This window comes from Homalodisca vitripennis, chromosome 1, assembly GCF_021130785.1.
Source record: "Homalodisca vitripennis isolate AUS2020 chromosome 1, UT_GWSS_2.1, whole genome shotgun sequence".
Classification (NCBI taxonomy): Eukaryota; Metazoa; Arthropoda; class Insecta; order Hemiptera; family Cicadellidae; genus Homalodisca; species Homalodisca vitripennis.
The window spans coordinates 58,467,792-58,487,337 of NC_060207.1; the positions used below are offsets into that span (position 1 = coordinate 58,467,792).

The window sequence follows — 19,546 nt, forward strand, 5'->3', positions numbered from 1 at the left end:
AATAACAATGTATAAATAACGTGTACAAAGCAATAATATAAAATTAATTAAAACAACAATGTTTGATTAATGTGACTCATACTGACCTCTTGTGGTTTACTATTAATCATCACAGGAGAAGGACGACAAGTGATATACGAGGCATATTCAGAAAGTAAGTACCGTTTCATTCTACTACCGCTGTAGCGCTGCAATCCGCACACTAGTTGTCCTTGTTCACTGGCTATTGACTGACGCCATTTTAGTTGTTCTACGATGTGTTTGCATTTTTTTCAGAACATTTAAAATGTTTAAGACAGTTAGTGATCTCGCCAATTGTGAGATTCGTTCTGTAATAAGATTTTTGAACACAAGGTATGTGAAACTGCTGACATTTAACATCAACTTTGAGATTTTTACGGAGAAGACGTGATGAGTGAAGAAATGGTGAGAAAGCGGGTTAGAATGTTCAATGACTATCGAACAAATGTGCATGATGAGGATAGGAGCAGTCAGATTTCTCTTGTCACCAATGATCTTGTTAGGGCAGTTGACGAAAATATCCAAGTGAACAGACGTTTCACTATGACAAAGCTATCTGACGATTTCCAACAAATTTCATGCACTCTTTTGTACAAAATTGTTATGAACTGCTGAGGTTATCGGAAGCTGTGTTTCTGATGGGTTTCAAAAATACTCGCTGACGTACACAAAACCAAGAGACTCGGAAGTGCTTTGACTTTTCTAACACAGTACAGTAATGATGGTGAGGATTTTTTAAACAAAATTGTGAAACGTGATGGAAATTGGGTCCATCATGTCACACCGGAATTCAAACAGCAGTCAATGGAGTGGCGACACACACAATCCCCGAAGAAAAAAAGTTCAAGACGACAATGTCTGCAGAAAACATTATGTACACTGTCTTTTGGGATCAGAAAGGTGCTGATTTATTTTCTCCAAAGAGGTGAAACCAATTATGCGGCAAGGTATTGTGAAACCTTAAGAAAACTACGGTGGGCAATTCAAAACAAACGGAGAGGAATGCTCACTAACGAAATTGTGTTGCTCCATGATAATGTTGGGCCCCATATCGCTGGTGACACTCAAACATTAGTTAAACAATTTCGTTGGGAGCAGTTCGATCACCTGCCCTACATCCCGGACTTGGCACCATCTGTCTACCACTTGTTCCTACACATGAAGCGCAAGCTAGGCGGCCAACGCTTTGAAACCGACGATGAAGTGAAAACTGCTGTGGAGTCGTGGCTACATTCGTTGGCGAGTACCTTCAACAAAGAGGGTATAGACAAATTGATCATCCGCTATGACAACTGTTTAAACATCGGAGGAAACTATGTTTAAAAATAGTTTAAGGTTTGGGCTTTCATTTAGAAATAAAATTGTGTTGAAAAAAAACTGTTTTACTTGTTTTTTTTTAACGGCACTTACTTTCTGAACACGCCTCGTAGGCTGATCATTACCAAAAATGTGTCATTCCTATTTCACTACTTAGTTTTGAACTATATGAAACCATAAAAATAATGCTTTTGGTCATATTTTGCCAAATTATTTACAATTTCATGTCCTAATTATTGATAATAGCGATGTATTATGAGTAGTGTAAAGATTCCAGCATGTACTACAATGACACTTACAGCTGAACTTGTTAAATAACATAATATTAAAACACAATTAGATTTTATCTACAAATTAAAAACTATGATACATAAGGAGAACAGGATTACTGTATGTACATTTGCCATTATTCTATATAAGTTAAAGCAAACTAAGTTTTGATTACTTTCCTTTACGTTTAATTTCAAGGTTTGAAGAAGAGGGCAGATACAAGATTTTGAAATGTTGTTTCATGATGTAACGCAACAATGCCAAATATACATAATCCTATTATTATTCCAAATCATGCATTGAAAATTATGAATTTTAAATAATTAATATCACTGCTGTGTAAAATTAAATCACTTACCTAAGGCAGACGGGTCCATGCTGCTTTGCATGCTGCTGATCTCAGAAAAGTCAGTCTCATGATCACCAGAGTCAGGGGTAAGATTACGAGCGGAAGTGTTAAGATGTGGAAACAACCTGCTGAGTGACCGACTAGTAGCACTTCTCGTCATCATCTTACTCTCTATCCAAGAAGCTTCTGGAATACTTCTACTCATTCTGTTAATAACAGTTTTACCCTCCACAGGGATCTTTTTTGGTTCTTTGTCCATGTCTGACAATTTAACAAAACTGAATTTGTGTTCTGTAGGCGGGATTTCCACCTGTGAAATGCTATGATCTGGAGTTCTAGGTATATCAACCGATTTCTTCTCACCATCATCAAAATCAGTTTCTGTTTTGTCGCTGTCATCTTTAGACAACTGACTGGCTATATCACATGTGGGTGTTGTCAATTCCAACTCACTGCTAGTGGCATTGGCTACATTGGAGACATCACTGATGATAAAGGTAGAGTTGTGAGCACCAGTATTGCTTGACTCGTTTGATGCATTGCTCAAATCAAATACATCATCTCCTTTGTTATTCCCATAAGCGTTTTCTTCACTTCTGTCAAAAGATTCACACATCTCATCAACAATATCAGCTCGAGAATCTAAAGGACTTTTTAAAACTGAATTTGCTTTGTTTTCTTTTAACTCTTTCAAATCATTCTTGGCAATTCTTTTTTGAAGTTCTGCACTTGGTTTCACAGAACCATGCCATGAAGCCATCATACTTTTACTGGAAGATCGGTAAGCTGTTTCATCAATTGATGATGGCCCTGATTCATACCCTATGGAATTACTTGTGGATCCTTTAATCAGAGGCGAGTCACTATAATTCTTATTTTCATTCTGTTCTACATTAAACATTACTTCTAAGGATTTATTTACAGATACACTATGAGATCGTCTATGAGCCTTTCTAGGGACACTATCACAATTATTGCCATTACCAGCCCCAGGTGCATTGTTAGACTCAAAATTCCAAGAATGCCTTTGGGAAGTTGGTTGTAATCCTGAAGGCAAGGTTCTTCGCTGAGGAACAGGGGACGGATCAGCTTCGATAAACATATAAATGCCTTGCTTTTTGGTTTTTTCACTTGATTTGGCAGTGCAGTTAGATGAAGCGGATGTTGGTCTTACAGAATTGAACAAAGCTTCTTTTTCAAGTGGTTTGCTGTCTTTGGACACTTCTGGAGACTCTGTCATTTCCAAACTGGATTCTGAGCTCATTTGAGAATCATTTAATCTATTTTTATCATCACGTTTAGAGGGAAACACACCTGAAAATGTTCTTGTATGTGTTCTTTTTTTGAATACATGAGGTGAACTTGTCTTGGATTTAGATCCATCATTGCTCCCAGTTTCTCCAATATCAATGAACATTGAAAACAACTTCTTGTCTGGTACAGATGTTTCTTTCTCAATGATCCTTTCTGTGCATGTGTGTGAGTCACTTAGATCAACATAAAAACCACATGATGAACTGCAGTTGCTCAAATTAGTGTTACTTGATACTGAGTCAATTTTGGATGTGTTTTTTACAGATTCTACATTTTTATTTAATTGCTGACTTGAACTTTTATATCCACTATCCCTTGAGGACTTTTCATCATATGGATCATCCAAAGAAATAAAAAATCCTAAACTTGAGCTGCACATTTTGTTTGCCCTTTGAACTTCTTCACTTTTAACTGAATCACAAGAATTTACACTTGATACAGTATCATTAAGTTCTTTTCCTCTAATTTCTGGAGGAGATTTGTTACTTGCTTCACTCATATCAACTATCCAAGACGATGCAAAGGATCCACTCATCCTTGGTTTTTGTTCCTTTTCAGGCTCTAGTTCAATAACTGATCCTCCTGACACTATAGGAGCACACTCTGCCTTCCTCCTATTCATCAAAGGACTAGAGATAGGTTTTTCTGGGGACAAATCTTTTAAAGACACTCCACCGGATATAATAGGTGCTGATTCTATTTTATTAAGTGCTTGAGTATTTCCTTTAAAAATGTTATTGGTGCTAGAAAATCCACTTGATGTGTTTGACTCATACGTGACTTCATTGTTTTCAGAGGGAATTGCATTTTTCTGAGATGTTACATCAAACGACACTTGGTTACATTCTTGATCCTTCTCACAGATTGTTATCTCCTCATTGACTTCATAAGGTAGTGAGTAACTGGGATTTCCTTTCTTTAGAGACTTTTCAAATGGATTTTCTGAAGGTCCATCATTATTTAGTGAGTCAGGGGAGTGCATATCATCTTCACACTTCTGGTTACAACTGAAGGGGTTCAAAGCTACCGGGAGTGAATTGGGAGTGTCTCCGTAATCCTCAGCATGATTGACAGGAAGAGAGTTATGTTGTTGAAAGCCATCACAAGGAGTAGTACTCTGGGAACTGCTTACATTGTTATGATGAAGAACTTTATCTTTGTGTCTTTCATACTCATTTCTTAGCACTGCTAATCTTTCATCGTCTAATTCAAGTTCAAAGGTGTTTCTGCGAATAAGACTAGCTCGCCTTCTTTCTAGATCACTTTGTTCTGCAAATATTTTCTCATTAGTATTACAGTCAGTTTCATGACTTATATCTCTTTGCTCACATTTATTAACCTCACTATTGTCAGCTTTCGTACTTTCTGCAGACCAAGATGGAAAACCATTGATTTCAGATGATTCATATTCATTATTAGATACTGTATTGGGAGGAATACTTGAAAGTTCACTTTCATCCAATAAACTTGCAGCATCAATAAAAAAATTGTTTTTTTCCATTCAATAATCTGCTGTCTTTGTTATCAATGTAAGATTCTTCATTTGAGTTACAACAATTTTGTCTCACTGTGGTACTCTCATTTTCTAATGGATAACTATCATTTTGAGATGAAATAAAGTTATCAGTAAAATAGTCTCTAGGTATATTGCTACTCAAAATGCACTGACCTTGTTGATGTCCTAACTGGAAATGTTTGATACCATTTGACCTAGAAGTATGGTTCGATTGAACTGAATTTGTTATGTGAACAGCAAAAGGATCAGGAATAATTTGTTCAATACTAGTAATTGATAAATTGCTGTCATGATCACCAAGTTCAATATGTTTCTTTTTCAAATTATCATCGAAGTAACTTTCCCTTGCAGCTGCTTCTGTACTCGGAGGAAATGTGGAGTCCCAAGTCCCAGCATCCGACGACATAGAAGATGACCTGGCGGACTGATCGTTATCATGGGGAATATCTTCACTTGTCGCTATTTCAGTTAGGTCACCTCCAAAAGCATCTGAGGTGGTATGGTCTCGAGGACTGCTGCCAGTTAGGTACCCTGAAGATCCTGCTTCTAGACACGAATCTGGACCCACACTCTCAGCCTCCATACACTCATCAGTTTCTTGTCTCTTGCTCATGGCTGACATTCCAGAATGGTTGGGTCCATCACAAACACTACCAAGTATACCACTGCTACAAGCATTTATGGCCTCCTCTTGTAATGTTGTGTAAACAAGACTTCTTTCTTGGTTACTCGAATTGACTACATTTTTAAAATTTTGACTTCTCAAGGTGTTTTCAAAATTTCTGAAACCACAATCTTTAAAGTTGGTCTTAAGATTTAGTTTTAAATCCAAACCTTTGATTTTTTTGGAATTCTTCCCAGACTTATGGCAGTGTTTATGATTGTTCTGTGAGTATGACCGACTAAGTGGTGATGTCAAGATAAATGTTTTGTTGTCACTTTTGTTGCTTCTTGCTTCTCTGGATATGATGGACTTGAAGGACTTGAACAGTTGATCTTGTTCAGCTAATTCCTTCTCAAGTATGTCAGCTGATTCACAGGTGTACACCTCATCAACTGTGACCAAAGAGTAGTATAGAGTGTTGGTAGAAGACAGGTACTTGCTGTCTGTTGCCTGGATAAGAGAGCTAAGGCCACTATCTGATGCACACCTTGTATGGCCAAAGCTGTATCTGATGTCAGTTGGAGAAGATTCAGGAGTCACATAAACATCTGACTCTGGTGTCAATACTTCTTCTTTCAGTTTTTTTAGTTTTGATAAATATTCAACTATTGCAATTTCTTTCTCCTTTATTTTATTCTGTGTGTAGATTTCTCTAAAACAAAAGTTCACATATTCATATCAGAACACTTTAATATAATCTTATAGAAAACTGTTTTATATACTAGGATTGCAATACCAGCATAAATTGTTGTACTCAGTGTATTATATTGTGAAAATATGTAGAGAGCTATTTACTACAACAGGAAATTTAAGTACTCCAGCCACATTATGAGTATATTTAACACAAAAAAAAGAAATTTTTTATGAATAAGAACATTTTTTTTTAAGAAATGTAAAGGCCTATCAATACATAAGCTTCTGTAAACCTTAATACAAGATTCTATAGCTAATATGCTTGATACCAGAGATGGCAAAGATGCCGTATGATAGCAATGCTAACAAAATTGTAAATAAATTATTTTAACAATGCAGATGATTTTATTTTGTTTCTCTTTTAAATATTATTCATTCCTTGTAACCTCAGCTCTTTTTCATAATATTTCTCTGGAAAGATTTGTTTACTTGCAGATTGTTGTCAAAGCTATTGTCTTTTTATTACCTATTTTGATGAAATATTCAGCCATGAAATAAATTACTGAAAAATAAATATAATACTTAGCTTATTTTTCATTATGAACAGGTAAATTTATAGTTACATTATATAATCAATTATCTTGCAAACATAGAAATGTTTAAAAGTTGTTGCCCCTTAACTGATCAGTTTTTAACGATTTCAACGTACTACCTTAGAAGTCTGTGATAATGGTTTGATATGAAGCTTTGTTCCTTTGTTCTCAATAATAAATCACACAAGTCACATAATGAAGTTAAAAACAAACTTATCCTATCAGACTCAGACAAAAGATTACATGCATCAGTAACATTACTGCAATACCTATCTTTACTGAAATAATTGTTTGGCATAGGAAAGAGTTTAACAACCTATTAAAAATGCATTAATGAAATATATTTGACTTTGTTACTCTTTAAGTTGAGCTACGATCTTTGAATTGTAATCTGAAACTTGTTTGACGTAATTGGTATTTCATTAATATTGTCGTTACTTTATTGAACCTATGACTGTTCTATCTAATTACATAAATAAGAAGTGATATAATGTAATTTGTGTGAATGACTTGTTAAAATTATTAAAGTTCAACCATAACATTATTTTTAATGGATAAATAATAATATTACTGATTAAAATTAAATATTAGCTGGCAAGATTTAAAACTTATCCTAATAATATTATACATGTGAAAGTGATTTTGTTTGTTTGTTTTACTTTCAATCGATTGTACTAAAATTTTACTTTGACATTTTTAGGGTCTCTGGGTTACCTATTCTCATTTTGGAAATTCCTCCCGGTTATGCCCCACTGATCTCTATAAAAGTTAAAAATCCCATCTTGGTCTCCAAAAATGTGAAATATTAATTGAAAGCATGTCAAATGTAATGAACTGCCCTGCCTAACTTTGTATTATGACAGCGTGATCATGTGTTTAATTAGTTTGACAAGTATTAAAAATTTGTTTACATTTTTAGAGTGAAAATGTAACAATACCTCTTAATTCAACATCATAATGACAAGGATAACCAATTAATTTATTCTGTATTTTACCTTAATGAACTAAATATTTTACCTTATGTGTACATGTAAGGTATTGAATTTGGTTTCCTTAGACATTGTGGAATGAAATAATATTTACAGCACCTTAAGGAACAAAAACAGAGGGACTGGTATTAGCACAATACCTTAACAATTTAGACCATTTGGATGTTTAGTTTGTAGGACCATCTGATGAGCTATTTTCTAAATGATTAATGTTAACCCTTTGCGGTCGGTCGTCGTCGACTATAGGTCGACCGCGGCAGTTTCGCTGAACGCTCGCATGTCGACAATAGGTCGACCGGATAATGTCACTGCTTGTTTGTCCATTTCTAACCTATTGCTGTTCGGTATTTGAGTTATTTGGTACTTTGGACTTCTATTTTGGTTACGTGAATGCTACGTCGATCTTTATTCACGATATAGGAGGCATTGGAAGTGAAAATAGAAGACCAATACAACTGACGTCTGCACTTGCGCCGTGTTTACAAATATGGCTGGTCCAAGTACAAGTTTTACAGACGATGACGAAATATTAGATGAATTAGATGATTGTGATAGTATTTTTAGTGAAATTAGTATCCAAAATGAAAAACAGATTATTGAAGAAGACCGTGATAGTGATTGTTAGTTGAATCATGAAAATTCTTTTGAAAACATTGTGGTAAATGACGGTAACCTAGACGACGAAAGTGATGTGTTTAGTTGGAAACTAGGTAATGATGGGGAAGAATTTGATCAATTCGTGGATAATGTGATAGAAGTAGGACAAGGAGATGCAAATAATAGAGTTAGGCCTAGGCTACAAACTAGTAGACTAAGAGGAAGAGCTAGACATGTTACCCAAAGTAGGCCTAGGGCTGGACTAAGGCAAAATTATAATATAATAAAGTATTATATATAATATTATATAATGAATAACATGTATCTGATGAGATCCTAGTGCCTTTTCACCTGTATTCATGTAATTTTGGTTTATTACATATGTATAAAAAATAAAAATTATGTTTTTGTATTTTTATACTTCTTTTTTATATTTTTTAAATGTTACTTAAAGTTATAAAAAAAGACTATAAAATAATGTAAACATTCTTTTTAGATTATTTACATTGATATATAAAGAGAAAAAAATAAAAAAGTTGCAGAAAAAGGGATTTAAAACTTGCATTTGTGTATTGTCAAAGAACTGTAAACTAACAGAAATTAAATACGACCTGAGGACAGTCGAAGCAATTTTTATTGAGACCTCAAAGGGTTAAGTTTATGCAGATTTTGAATTTGGTTAATACTTTTTAAAGAAAACATTCATAGGATTGTTTTTTTTTTTTTGCTCAATTGCATGGGCCGAAATAGAATTGGATTTAATTTTAAGGTTTGTATCGCTGCGATTTTTGTTCATTCTAATGTGCAATTGATTGTCTAACCAATGTCTTTTGGAAAGTTTTTATATGACAATTGTTAAATGACATTGCTGGATTAACATGTCATTTGATCAATTATTAGATAGTTTCTTTTTGTTGTATTACTACAGAATTTTTTTGAATTTGTTATTAAATTGAATATTTTGCAGCAAGGTTTATAACAAGGTTCACAGCTAAAAGGTTTGTTTAAATTCAATTTTAGTTCATCAGAGGGTAGTTTAGAGGGTAGTTTGACTAATAAATTTTTCAAATTTTGAGGTTTTTAAAAAATTACTCTAGGTGGATTACTAAATAAATTGAATTAATTATTCATTATTGTTATGTTTCTCAAGGCAAAATAGTAAATTCCAGTTTTGCATTGGAAATACAAGTAATTACAACTAAAAGTGCAAAATGAAATAAAAATTACTAGAAACTTTGATTAACCTGGTACAAATTATTAACACTAAAAATGGGTACCTGATGTATGACTAATTCCATTTCAAAAATATCATAGGACCCTATCGTATTAAATCACAAGTGCTATAATTAAGAAAACTATGAACTTTGACTTTGGAATTCCTCTGAATTGATCTAAAATAGTTCATGTGTTAATGAAATAGTGGGAGCTTTTAAATCCATGGAATGTTACATAGAAATTAAGGGTGCAGTCACGGGTATGTGCTAGTTTAAAATAACTATTACTAATTAAATTTTCTGATCATGTTGGTGAAGGTTCTTGATTCCATCATAATACTGATTGTTGTCCAAGCAAGGGTGGTTTACTCTGTTACTTGAATGGCTCACAATATAGAAAATTTACATTAAATTAATTACTGGTTAGGATTAATCTATAGGAGTGAAAACCATGAAAGCTCACGATACCAATATTATAAAACTTTATGGCATCGAAAACAGAAGATCATAATTTTCGGACAACTAATTATTACAAGTTTAGTGTGAACCTGTCACTAGATTCCCCCTATCCAAACCTAGCGAGTTAAGATTAGATATTTTAATTAATAAATTACATATATTGCCAAAAGTTCTGGGGCCTACATGACTCATGCCGCTATTCGCTCTAATCTCAACAATAGCTGTACAACTCTGCAACATGATGTGGGCTCTTCCTGCCTTGTTCTCGATTGAAAGGAATATGCCTACATGAACCTGTACTGGAAGCTCCCTTTCTTGCAAACATGACTTACTGATCAGCCCAACTGACTATTGTGTCCATAAGAGCCAATTAATTGCTAACATGTCAAATTCAGATCTAAAGTTATTCTTACCATATAATAAAAACAAAACAAATTAGTTAATTACTGATTCGTCCCATACTAATTCTAAAATCTCACTAAAACCAAAATAAGTGTAATTAATGTAGCATTTTATGTTATAAGAAATTCAATTTAAACTTTGTATTATTTTTTACATGCTCTTCGTTTAACCATTTCAGTTATTGAATCTGAATTCGAGATCAACAATTCAATCATAAAAGATTGATATATTTCTGAAACATCTCATGTTGCTGCTTTGTAAACTTAATATTAAGGACTTTATTCCATAATGTACTTGTAGTGAAAACACTTATCAATCACAATATCTTTTCTTATGAACTGCATTATACACATTCAAAATTATATGGTATTGGTAAAATATGATGAAGATATTACGTACAGAAGAGCTCAATAATCATACAGTAAAGATATGCTATCAATCTGCGTACATAATTACTTAACCCTTTTACTGCCGGCCATTTTTTTATCGTACCAGTCAAAATTGCCAAGGGGGAAAATCGCTGTTGTGCATTCATTTACAAAAAAATGCTGTATCTTTTTTATTTTTCATTAGATTTGCATTAATTTTTACTTTATTTACTCGTATTTAAATGCTGTTTTTCAAGTAATAAAAAGAAATTTTAATTCGAAACAAACTCATTATTTAATTTTAAAAATTATGTAAATAAAAAAAAAATAAAAAAAATAAAAAATTGTGTTTGGCATCTGATAGTTTATTTTTTAAAATTATACTAAAATTTTGAGCATGATATCATTATAAACTAGAGCAATTGCTTAGAACATATACCAAATTTGAAGGTGCTACCTTGAAACATAGCTGCACTATGAGGATTTTCCCAAAACTGGTAGGCCTCCTCTAGGCCTACCAGTGGAAGTTGAAGGTAAACTTATCTGTGCCACATCCCCCTCACTATCTAATAACTCCTCATTATCTGATGGTAAGATAAAGTCAGGATCGTCATCAGTGTCATCCACATCACTTTGATTGTCATCAATAGCCCTAACACTAATATCAGAATCGTTCTCGGCATCTGAATCTGACAAATTCTGAAGGAAATTGTCACTCAGTTCGTCTTGCACTTGTACACCACCATCGATTAGACTGTTAATTATTGTTCCCTCACTCACAGGAGAGTTAGATGTAACTCTTTTACTCATTTTATCCTTGATCAACAAAAGTAACACTTCAAAAAAACTTTCGATAACATTGTAAACAACAACAATGAACGAAGATTTCAGTAATCTAACCCGATCATCTGGTTTTGACAGCTGTCTAGGTAGTTCGTCAATTCTAGTCAAAGACGACGAAAATAGAAATCCAAAGTTCTTCAAATGGCTTCTTTCATTATCCTTTCCTCCTAAACAACCAGAATACCGAATATTTCGGCATTTGAACATAACAGTAGCCAGTAACAATAAAAAAAACAGACGTCCGACATATCGGACGTTGGCGTTTTCGGCAAAAATGCCGACGTCCGATATGTCGGACGTCGGCAGTAAAAGGGTTAAGATAATTATTTTCTGTAATGTCTTTAGATTTGAAAAACAACTTGGAATTTTACGTATAAACCACTTGGTTTTATCTGGCACTCTTGGTAAAAGCCGAGCAATTCTTTAGAGGCATTAAAAATGTTAAGAGTAAAGTAACATAATGTTGTCATTGAAAAACATTTCAAAAAAAATTTGCATATTTTTTGCCATATGGAGAGTAAAGAATTATCTATTATAGGTATGTATTAAATTAGAGTTCCATCAAACATAACATCCCTTTTGTTTTATTGCTATTAATGAAATGAAAATCAGTTCTTTTATATGATTGTAATAAAAATAACGGTTTTAAACAAAACATGCTCTTCGAGTGATCATTTTCAAAAAAGATATTAATCCAATGTCGGTACAGTTCCAGTTGCACACACTTCCTATTACTTTTAATAATTTTAGGAAAAGAATTTTGTAACAGCCAGTTTTATATTAAAAACAACAATTTTCAAAAATAATATGAGAAAAATATTTTTGTTTGATTTTTAGTGTAAAAGATAAAGACAAAAATAAAGCCCAAATCAACGATAAATGTATAAATCTGCTTAAAAATGTGTAGAGTCTATTATATATATATGTGTGTGTGTGTGTGTGTGTGTGTGTGTGTGTGTGTGTGTGTGTGTGTGTGTGTGTGTGTGTGTGTGTGTGTGTGTTTTACATCATCACTGAAAACGTATTTAGAATATATTAATTTGGAAACGTATATTTTGTACTCGAACAAGGTTCAATTGTTCATTTGAACCTCTTCAGTAGTAGAATATGTTTTAATATTAGAATATTATCTTGATTTATGACAATTATCTGATTACAAAACAATCCAAATATTCATCAATAAATATTAAATTTTAAACTATCTAAAATAATATCAAACTAAATAACATTAAATTATCTATACTGAAAAAACACACAGTACATGCAAAACAATAGAACTCTGTTACGCAACAAATAACACAAGTAATGTAATCAAGTCATGAAAAGGAGAACATAATTGGCATGCATCAGCATCAGGCAAGGTGCGAACACACTACTGATGAGCACAGCCTTCTAGATCTTGCATATACCTCACAAAAGATTCAACAGATAACTGGTCAGCCCTAGTCAGCACCACCACTGTCGGTGCAGAGCCGAGTTTTGGGCACAGCTCTGAGAAGAATCTAGGTGCTCTTGACTTTAACAAACTACTATGTGTTTGAATCGATCCATTGTCAAAAGCTATTTCCAAATCTGTGTACAAGGACTCTGTGTATATCCTAAAAATATGTATTTCATCAAGAATAGAAACAAAATCAACTAAAGAAAGTATATTATATATTTATAATTAAGACATTAAAATTTGCCATGTGTCACTAACATACAAATTTAAATATATAAGCTGACTGGACTTAAGGTTTATTATTATTAATTGTTTAGTTTTAGAGCTATATCTTATAGTCCCTACTGAAATAAGTTCAATAAGTACAATAAGTGAAATAAGTGTTCTTACCTTAACTGCATTACTGATAAACATTTTTAGACTCAGTCCAAGGTAAAACTAATTTAAAATTGAAAAATTCCTAAAACTTATTTCAGTAATTTTTTAATTTTAAATTAGTTTTACCTTGGACTGAGCCTAAAAAAGTTTATCAGTAATGCAGTTAAGGTAAGAACACGCTCTGATGTAAAACTTAGTATGTGACATTAAATTTGCTCCAAATTCAAGTTATTAATTTATTCTCATTTATTCTTGTTACAAGAATATTTAAAATTTTTACAAAAATCTTTATATTTTAAAATTTTGTTCTTAAACTTTTTTGCTGTATATATTAAGTCAACAGTTTTATTAATTACTTCAAATCAACAGTTTCTATATTGCAAAAACATTATAAACATCAGTTGAAAAGTTGTGTAATACATAATATATGAATGTAGGTTAGCAATAATTGACATTCACTTAATTAAATCAACACATTGTGAATAGTGAATACCAAACTTCAAAAAAATCAAGTTATTACATCCTAATGACACAGTTCAAATAAAATTTTATTATTGTACTGAATGTTCGCTAACAAACCTAAACTATTTTAAAAGAGAACTATAATGTTCCAATATATTATATTATTTAAAAATAAACATAAATAGTAACAATAACACATGTCTGCTCTTGATTTAAATGCATACCTACCACATTAAATTCTTCACATATATGTCTTTAAGAGAAAGAGTATTAATTTTTATCAAAACACATTGTAAACCTAAAACGGAAATTGTTCTATTAATTCAAAAACTTACTTTTTCAAATCAGCTTTTAACTGAACTTCAAGTTTTTCATTTAGGATTTCAAACTCTGCAATGCATCTTTCATTGGAGGGAAAGTATAGGGTTGTCCAGTTTATGTTTTCTGCCATTAGTCATGACTGATAGGGGGGTGACTCTTCCTGGTCGGGCCAGACATTAACCTGTAAACAGATTACTGTACACTAGAGCCAAATATTTAATTGGAAGGAATGTATAGGGTTGTCCAGTTTATGTTATCTACCATTAGTCATAACTGATAGAGGATTGACTGTTCCTGGTCGGGCCAGACATTGACCTGTAAACAGATTACTGTACACTAGAGCCAAATATTTAATTGGAAGGAATGTATAGGGTTGTCTAGTTTATGTTATCTACCATTAGTCATAACTGATAGAGGATTGACTGTTCCTGGTCGGGCCAGACATTGACCTGTAAACAGATTACTGTACACTAGAGCCAAATATTTAATTGGAAGGAATGTATAGGGTTGTCCAGTTTATGTTATCTACCATTAGTCATAACTGATAGGGGGGTGACTCTTCCTGGTCGGGCCAGACATTGACCTGTAAACAGATTACTGTACACTAGAGCCAAATATTTAATTGGAAGGAATGTATAGGGTTGTCCAGTTTATGTTATCTACCATTAGTCATAACTGATAGAGGATTGATTGTTCCTGGTCTGGCCAGGCATTGACCTGTAAACAGATTACTGTACACTAGAGCCAAATATTTAATTGGAAGGAATGTATAGGGTTGTCCAGTTTATGTTATCTACCATTAGTCATAACTGATAGAGGATTGATTGTTCCTGGTCGGGCCAGGCATTGACCTGTAAACAGATTACTGTACACTAGAGCCAAATATTTAATTGGAAGGAATGTATAGGGTTGTCTAGTTTATGTTATCTACCATTAGTCATAACTGATAGGGGGGATTGACTCTGTTCCTGGTCGGGCCAGACATTGACCTGTAAACAGATTACTGTACACTAGAGCCAAATATTTAATTGGAAGGAATGTATAGGGTTGTCCAGTTTATGTTATCTACCATTAGTCATAACTGATAGAGGATTGATTGTTCCTGGTCGGGCCAGACATTGACCTGTAAACAGATTACTGTACACTAGAGCCAAATATTTAATTGGAAGGAATGTATAGGGTTGTCCAGTTTATGTTATCTACCATTAGTCATAACTGATAGAGGATTGATTGTTCCTGGTCAGGTGTCCAACAGTGTACAACATTGACCTGTAAACAGATTACTGTACACTAGAGCCAAATATTTAATTGGAAGGAATGTATAGGGTTGTCTAGTTTATGTTTTCTACCATTAGTCATGACTGATAGGGGGGTGACTCTTCCTGGTCGGGCCAGACATTAACCTGTAAACAGATTACTGTACACTAGAGCCAAATATTTAATTGGAAGGAATGTATATGGTTGTCCAGTTTATGTTATCTACCATTAGTCATAACTGATAGAGGATTGATTGTTCCTGGTCGGGCCAGACATTGACCTGTAAACAGATTACTGTACACTAGAGCCAAATATTTAATTGGAAGGAATGTATAGGGTTGTCTAGTTTATGTTTTCTACCATTAGTCATAACTGATAGAGGATTGACTGTTCCTGGTCGGGCCAGACATTGACCTGTAAACAGATTACTGTACACTAGAGCCAAATATTTAATTGGAAGGAATGTATAGGGTTGTCCAGTTTATGTTATCTACCATTAGTCATAACTGATAGAGGATTGACTGCTCCTGGTCGGGGCAGACATTGACCTGTAAACAGATTACTGTACACTAGAGCCAAATATTTAATTGGAAGGAATGTATAGGGTTGTCTAGTTTATGTTTTCTACCATTAGTCATAACTGATAGTGGATTGACTGTTCCTGGTTGGGTCATACATTAACCTCTAAACAGATTACTGTACACTAGAGCCAAAATATTTAATTGGAAGGAATGTATAGGGATGTCTAGTTTATGTTTTCTACCATTAGTCATAACTGATAGAGGGGTGACTGTTCCTGGTCGGCCAGACATTGACCTGTAAACAGACAGATTACTGTACGCTAGTGCCAAAATATTTAATTGGAACTAATGTATAGAGTTGTCCAGTTTATGTTTTTGTACCATTAGTAATGACTGATAGGAGGGTGATTCTAGGCATAAAAAACATGCAATGAAGAAGGACAACAATTACTTCAAATAGATATTTCTTTTAGCAACTCCAAAAGTAGGCGTTTGGTGACAGCAAACAAGCAGAGAGAAATAATAAAGCACTTGATGGCGATCTGTGGTGATCGGACGTTAGCGCCAGGCTCCCTGCCATGACGATTCGTAGCGATTGCCTGGGAGAGGGTAAACTGCTTTTCAGAGTTCAAAATATACCAAATAATGAAAAATTTTCTACAAATAAAAAAATTTACAACTTGGACATTGACTTACTCTAAAAATCATAGGAACAAATAATGTGTTGCCTGTGCCCATTGAAAATCACAAAGCATTCTGGCAAAGTCAAACAATTACTTCAGCAAGTGTGATTTATAGCATCCAAAAAGAGCCCTTGTTGGTATTTTACATATATATATATATATATATATATATATATATATATATATATATATACATATCTGATCTATGATATGATTTTTTTTAAAGTAAAAAAGTATTATGTCTTCCCACAATTTTTCTTAAATATTGCGATCCCTTACACTTTTTGGGTGCAGTGTAATAAGCGTCCAACACTCGAATGATCGATAATAATGAATCACGATTACAACAATTTAAATGCGGTCAGATATATTTACCCTGTTAAGTAAGTACTACGCTGTTCAAACTTAGTATAAACAAAGTTGTTTTATTTTCTATCATCTAAAACGTGTATTTTGTAATATAAAAATATAGCTTCACTATAATGCAATTTTACATGTCTATAATGTAATTCAGTTCAACATTATTGTTATAAATTAATTCAAACAAAGTTAAATCATGTGCATGGAAATTGAGCAATAGCCGCTAGAGATGAGATATACTGTTGTTTGTCAATAACTTATTACAATAATGTGTTGAGAACTTATGTTCCGGTAACATATTAGTATACAAAAATTTAACTAACTCACTAAAATGTAACAAACTGATAAAATTATAAATGGGTTAATTCAAATTTTCACTATTCAACACAATTATTGAGTACTGTAAAAAAGTCTAATAACTTAAAAGTTATTAGACTATACATATCATATACATTAAACGTTAAATATAACCTTTACAAGATGTGATCATGGGAGCTGAGTTGAATTTGGGTATTAATCTAAGGGATTTTTGTTTATCCCATCAGAAGTGCGGGATGGCGCCGAAGAAGCCAGAACTGATGGTCAGGGGCATTTCTGACTGGTATTTTCAGGTAAAGTACGATAAGCGGATCCGTATTTTTATATCAAAATTATAAAAACAATATTTAATAATCATACACATTGATATGATCAACCAACAGTAATTAATTTGAATAATAACTAAACCATCTGTATACACATTTTCATATTCTGAACACAAATTGTTCCATAAGTAACTTTTTTTAAATAAAAAAGATAGCTTCAGAAAACTAAACAAATAAACACTTAAAGATCCTCTTAGTATGCCTTTCTCGGTTTCAAGATGTTTGTTTTGTTACATTTTCTTTATAATTTAAATGACATTTTTCCTGTCACCTGTCTTAATTTTATCGTTTGTTTAATGGTTATGGTTCCTTATTACGTAATTTTTAAAACTATTTCAATTAATTTGAAACATGTGACTTTATTATTTTAGATACGTTGACATCGATTGATAGTTCTATTAATCGATATATGAAGTATCGATGAGTGTAATAAGCGATATAAAACCGGGTCCACTTCTCGTACTCTGACCTTATTTTCCCCACCTTAGATTATGTCCCAAATTGTTCTAACTTCACTGTCGTCAGATCATGTTGTACGTTCTAGGACGTGATTTGAGGTCAAGAAAATACCAATAAGAAATGACCGTGACCATCAGTGCGGTCTTTGGTGGCACGTTCAAAGGCTTGGTAAGGCCATGTTTAACCTTGGTACTACTAGTAACATAACCTAATCTTAACCTACTAATTTCACATAGTAACATTCCGTAATGTAATATTTCCATTTCTAATCTCCTTGCTTGCACGAAATGGCTTCGGCAACTACTGGTTACCAAGTAGGCCTAACCTAAAACCAGAAAATCGTGAGAACACCAAATCATTTATCCCAGCTGTTACTGAAATAACACCATCCTGATAATAGGTTAGCAATGAATTACCTCTAACTACCACTAATATTGCCAATCTGTAAAGGTAGCATGTCAATGGTTATATACATGTTTTATTTGTGTGACATGTTTATCTTTCAAAATAAAGTAAGTCAATTTATGCTGTTTCATTTCTTTTATTTATAAATACACGTAGATTGTTTTTTATTCACCAAAACATTACATTATTTTACATACTTCATTTATACAAATACCTAACATAAGTTGGATTAAGTAATTAAATAGGATTCTTTACTTATAATGTATATCGATCATTTAAGTGTTGGACACTTATGTGCAGCCCACTGTTTAAGTATTTTCCACTAACAAAAATCAACAAATCTTGCAAAATAGGACTTGTAAACATTTACAATAAAAGTTACTACTATAAAAAACGTACTCAACATTTGAGTTTTCTAAGATATATTTTTTAACTATTCTGTAAACCAAGTTCTTGGACTCACAAAATCCAGATAAGGTCGGTGAATTAAGTATTAGTGTTGTTTTTTATAACTTGTAACAAATCTTGATACAAGAAGGAGTTTTAAATAATATGTAGCAGATACTGAAAAACTTTGAAACATAAATATTATTAGTTTAACCTACTTAGTTTTAGAGTTAGTTTCAGATTGAGAAGAGGTAAGGAGTACGACTAAAGTTATTCATATTAGTAAATCAGAACTTAAAATACTTTAAATAACTCACAGGAAATGTTTGTTCGTAGACAAATTAAATTATATCATAATACAGTGTAGCTGATTAAAAGTATCCAAAATTTAATAAAACAAGAATTCACAAGCAAGAATACAATTTTCGGACGACCCGAACCTATTGACAGATTGACACCTCCAGCTTTCAGGCTTTCATTACCATTACCACTTTTTTCTATTCTTTGCATGGACTTGTCATCAAAGGCAGGCTCAAATTATAACCAAACAAACAAACTGTATGGGAATACTTCTATTATATTATAAAAATTATAAACAAAATAAAGGTGTATTTACTCCACAGTACATATATGCTATATGTAAATATTCATACGTTTGAGTTTTTACCTTTGTTTACAA

General features: G+C 32.9%; 1 protein-coding gene across 1 annotated transcript in view; it reads right to left on the reverse strand.

The window, feature by feature from the left end:
* LOC124362286 overlaps positions 1 to 19,339 on the reverse strand; it is a 53,454-nt gene extending 34,115 nt beyond the window's left edge. The window contains 5 exon segments of the mRNA XM_046816650.1: positions 1,967 to 4,767; positions 4,769 to 6,103; positions 12,959 to 13,147; positions 14,166 to 14,332; positions 19,185 to 19,339. Of these exon segments, the coding sequence (XP_046672606.1) occupies positions 1,967 to 4,767; positions 4,769 to 6,103; positions 12,959 to 13,147; positions 14,166 to 14,281 (4,441 nt within the window). The 5' untranslated portion in view covers positions 14,282 to 14,332; positions 19,185 to 19,339.
* Positions 19,340 to 19,546: the final 207 nt, after the last annotated feature.